This window comes from Sinocyclocheilus anshuiensis, unplaced genomic scaffold (genome assembly GCF_001515605.1).
Source record: "Sinocyclocheilus anshuiensis isolate Anshui unplaced genomic scaffold, SAMN03320099.WGS_v1.1 scaffold444, whole genome shotgun sequence".
In the NCBI taxonomy this organism is placed as follows: Eukaryota; Metazoa; Chordata; class Actinopteri; order Cypriniformes; family Cyprinidae; genus Sinocyclocheilus; species Sinocyclocheilus anshuiensis.
In genome coordinates, this window is record NW_015555739.1 from 214,508 (window position 1) to 219,376 (window position 4,869).

Genomic DNA, 4,869 nt, shown 5'->3' on the forward strand with positions numbered 1-4,869 from the left:
TCGCAGTCGGCAGGTGAGGTGAATCTGTCGACACACAGATGTGCTCGAGCACAAACAGCTCAGATACTGAACTAAAGCGTCATTAGGGTCCTCGTCACATGTCTACACACACACACACACACACACACACACAGTGATCACATGAACTAGAGGTCGACCGATACTAATAACTAGGTTGTACCACACTGGCCGATACCGATTAATCAACTGATAGTTTTTAAAATGCACACTGAACAAAAACCAAAATAGTGTTTTACTATTTAAAATAAAAACACTACTGAACCATACTTTGTAAATGAATAAAAATATTAATATTAATTGATATATTGATTAATAAAGCTAGTTCATAGTTTATTAACTAATGTTAACAGCAGAAACATTAGCAATAGTAAATGTTGAAATTAACACACTCTAACAAGGAACAATACTTATCCAGCTTTCATTAATCTTAATGTTATAAATGGACTCTTATTGTAAAGTGTTACCATTTCATATCAACAGCGATTTGGGACAAATATAATGTAATTTAATGGAAAACTACGTGGCGGGGCAGGATTTTCTGTCGGCTGCATTTAAATCCGCGTCTGAAGTGTCCCGCTCTGTGTAGCACGCAGTGTCAAAACAAACAGCAGAGGTGTCAGTGATTCGCCTCTAGAGGCCGCTCTCGCTCTGTATAATAACAGCGGATCTTCTCAGCCGCTCCAGCAATAGATGCAACCCGGAAAACTATCAGCAGGGGTTTTTGCAGATAGTTCCAGCAATCAACTATCGGTCGACCTCTAACATGAACTCATGAAAGCGCTCATGTAGGTGAGTAAAGCTGTAACGCTCACCATGTTGTGTCCGCGTGTGTACACCTTCACGTGACCTTTGACCTTGACGTGCCTCTGAAGCCCATCCCACTGACCCGCATTCAACTTCAGCAGATCGCAGACGGTGTCAGACGAGAACCAGATGTGAGCATCAGCAGAGCCATCCTCCAGCACCAACCTACACACAGAGACACACACACACACACACACACACACACACACACACAGAGAGACACACACACACACACACACACACACACACAGAGACACACACAGACAGACAGACAGACACACAGACACACAGACACACACACAGACACACAAACACGATCAGTGACTGAACCGTCAGGAGGTGTTTCTATCGTCACACTATCACACACTCACTTGGCCTCGGCCTGAAACACTGCACTGGTCGAGTCACACGGCGGGTGAGTTCGGCCACAGGATGCCTGTGAGGACCAAAAGGTCACGGGGTTAAAAAACAATGCAAACATGACAGTAGCTGTGAAGGCCACTGAAAAACTGGGTGCACAGGAAGACAACAGATGACATCACTACCTGTCTGAAGATGCTCCCGCAGAGAGAACACGTCCACTGCAGCCGCAGAGACAACACACACACCACGTGACCTTTGACCTGAGCCAGCACACAGCGCTGCGCCCTGCCCGACGCCCACTCGCCCAAGAGCATCATGGGAGGAGGAGACGGAGCCACACCTGACCTACAGAGAGAAAACATGAAGCATGAGATAAAATAAGGTCGTTTATTTACTGCATTACTGTAAATAATGCACTAAATTAATCTGAGAGCTCTAGACATTTCATGTCAGTTTTGTGTCCGTTTGTAAATTTGTGAGAATCCAGAGTCAAACGTTCACATCATTGGACAAAATATCACTTACTCATCAAAATAACTCATTATTATCATCATCATAAAATCACATGTACTATTTATTCCCATACAATTACGTAATGCAATATTTTAATTCTAAAATTAATTCAATTTTAATTCTACTTCCTCAAAGTTGGCATGATACAAACGGAGTTAAACAACTTCTCTAACAAGAAAAACATTATGCATAAAATAAAGATATGCACAAATAAATAATTCACAATAAATTAACAATATGCAGATCAGTGAAAATTAACGTATAATGCACAAATAAATAATTCATATATGCACAGTAGTGTAAAATAATACAGAATTAATAAAAAAGACAAATAAATCATTCATAAACTAATAGCACGCATATTAGTGTAAACTAATACACTAATGCACAATAACGCATTAAATAATGACATGCACAAAATAAAGCATTCAGAAACTGGTAATATGCATACTAGTGTAAAATAATACACTAATACACAATAATGCATTAAATAAAGATACGCACAAAAAAATAACGGAGCTCAGTCCCTCACTGAACCAAACACAGGTGTGTAAATAAGTGTGTGACTCGCCTTGAACAGACTGATGTCAGATCAGTGACGCTCACACAGCTGATGGGCAGAGAGCGGCAGTACACGTTACACGCCCTGAAACACACACACACACACACACACACACACACCATCACTACAGATCAAGTCACATTCATTAGTGTAGCGCTTCTCACAATACTTATTGTTTCAAAGCAGCTTCACCGAAAATCATGATGTTTGTGTTTATAATATCTTAATGCCTAAGAGTTGCATTTAGCAGAGTAGAGCTGGACAATATTATATTTTGATGATATAAACAATCAAGCAGTTGAGATTTACTATATACTGTAGTATAGACAACTTTATGTGAGTGTACTGCATGTACAGTATGTAGGTAAAGTTAGATATGCTAATATATCCAACTTTAGATACAGAGGTAAGAACCAAACTTGCAAAAATGTTAAATAATTAAATAAATAATAGAAAATAAAGGAATAAATGACTTGCTAAAACAAATACAAATTGGTTTTTAATTACATTTATATTTTTATATTTATTTACACATGCATTTATTTTAGTGCTGTCAAACGATTAATCGCATCCAAAATAAGTTTTTGTTTACATAATATATGTGTGTGTACTGTGTATGTTTATTATGTATACATACATACGCACTCATACAGAATATATTTTGAAAATATTTACATGTATTTACATGTAAATATTTATATTAATATAATTTATATTATATATAAATATATAATAATATATACATATATAATATATTTTTCTTAAATATATGCATGCATGTGTGTGTATTTATATATACATAATAAACATACACAGTACACACACATATATTATGTAAACAAAAACTTTTATTTTGGATGCGATTAATCGCGATTAATCGTTTGACAGCACTAATTTATATATATATTTAAATATTACATATTTATTTATTTTCTTCAACTTTTTTGTGTTTCTTCTTACATTTCTGTCTCTTGTATGATAATCAGGGCTGGTGCTGCCTATCCTTTGTTTATTGTAGATTAAAGTGTAAATTTAAATAGATAGAAGTCTAAATTGAATTAAAAATGAATGGTATTTGGTTACCAAGTCATTTTTTTAATTCTTTCATTAGTTTTTTTTATTTTCTTTTTAATGGTTCAGGTCATACTTAGAAGGGAGAGGTTATTATGTGAGTATAGGAGAGCATAAGTCTAAGTGAACGTCTATGACATGTGGAGACCCACAAGGCTCAATTTTTGCACCGCTCTTGTTTAGCCTGTATATGCTCCCACTAAGTCAAATAATGAGAAAGAACCAAATTGCCTATCACAGCTATGCTGATGATACCCAGATTTACCTAGCCTTATCTCCAAATGACTACAGCCCCATTGACTCCCTCTGCCAATGTATTGATGAAATTAATAGTTGGATGTGCCAGAACTTTCTTCAGTTAAACAAGGAAAAAACTGAAGTTTAAATCATTTTCAAAGTTTTTAAATTCCTTGTTTTATTGTTGTGATTATTTTTTTTATTATTATTATTATTTTCTTTTCTTTTATGTAAAGCACATTGAATTACCATTGTGTAAGAAATGTGTTATATAAATAAACTTGCCTTGCCTTATATTTCATATTTATTAACATGTATTTATTTCCATATTTAAATCGTATTTATTTATTTTTGTGTTTATTTTTACATTTCTGTCTCTTGTATGATAATCAGGTGGACTGATATTAGAATTGATTGATTATAGATTAAGTGTAAATTTAATGACACTAATTTTGATTAAATTTGATTTTAAGTCATTTATTAATTAATTTATTTTCCAATTGTTACATTTATTTATTTAGATTTTTGCAGGTTTGGTCCTCCATAGAGCTGGGTACAGTTAAAACATTTTGCAACAATATAAACAATCACAGATCTGAGATTTGCTATATATTTTGAGTACATAAATCAATGTTAATGAGAGCATCTCAAACTAACTTGGAGACTTTGCGCTGAACGTGATGGACAGAAACCGCGGCTCCGGCGATCAGACCGAGTGTGTATGGACCACACGACAGATCCACATACACATCAATCACATGACCGGGACAATCAACGTCCTGGACGGTCAAACGCACCCGCAGATCCTGCTCAATGCTTGCATCTGCATATTTACAGAGAAGGAAACATCTGGTATAAACACAGTGACTCAGTCAGCAGATATCTGTAGAGAGAGAAACTGGAGGCGGGGCCAAACCTTCAGCTGCTGTCAGTGATTGGATCTTGGGTTTGGTTCCGTTGTCCTCCTGTAATGTGATTCGCTGAGTAATGATTCCACAGAAGGAGACGATCTCAGGGGCGGAGCTATAAAACAAACAGAGTCACTCAGTAACTGACAGATAATGCTGATGTATTCAGAGCTAAAGATGTGTTTAGTGTGACGATCATCACCTGCTGTGAAGAACTGCTGACACGCTCATGAGCGCAGGAACACCTGACTGAGGACACAGCACAGGTCAAAGGTCACAAACGATCAACATCTGTGTGTATGTGTGTGTGTGTGTGAGAGTGTGAGTGAGTGAGTGAGTGAGTGTGTGTGTGTGTGTGTGTGTGTGTGTGTGTGTGTGTGTGTGTGTGTG

General features: G+C 36.5%; 1 protein-coding gene across 1 annotated transcript in view; it reads right to left on the bottom strand.

The window, feature by feature from the left end:
• Positions 1–4,869, bottom strand: part of ctc1 (CTS telomere maintenance complex component 1) — a 56,715-nt gene that overhangs the window by 1,567 nt on the left and 50,279 nt on the right. The window contains exons 15-22 of the mRNA XM_016466653.1: positions 4,682–4,728; positions 4,488–4,594; positions 4,229–4,394; positions 2,273–2,347; positions 1,371–1,533; positions 1,197–1,261; positions 834–990; positions 1–102 (exon numbers count right to left, since the gene is read on the bottom strand). The exon at positions 1–102 is cut by the window's left edge and continues 7 nt beyond it. Coding sequence (XP_016322139.1) covers positions 1–102; positions 834–990; positions 1,197–1,261; positions 1,371–1,533; positions 2,273–2,347; positions 4,229–4,394; positions 4,488–4,594; positions 4,682–4,728 — 882 coding nt within the window. The remainder of the gene's footprint in view (positions 103–833; positions 991–1,196; positions 1,262–1,370; positions 1,534–2,272; positions 2,348–4,228; positions 4,395–4,487; positions 4,595–4,681; positions 4,729–4,869) is intronic.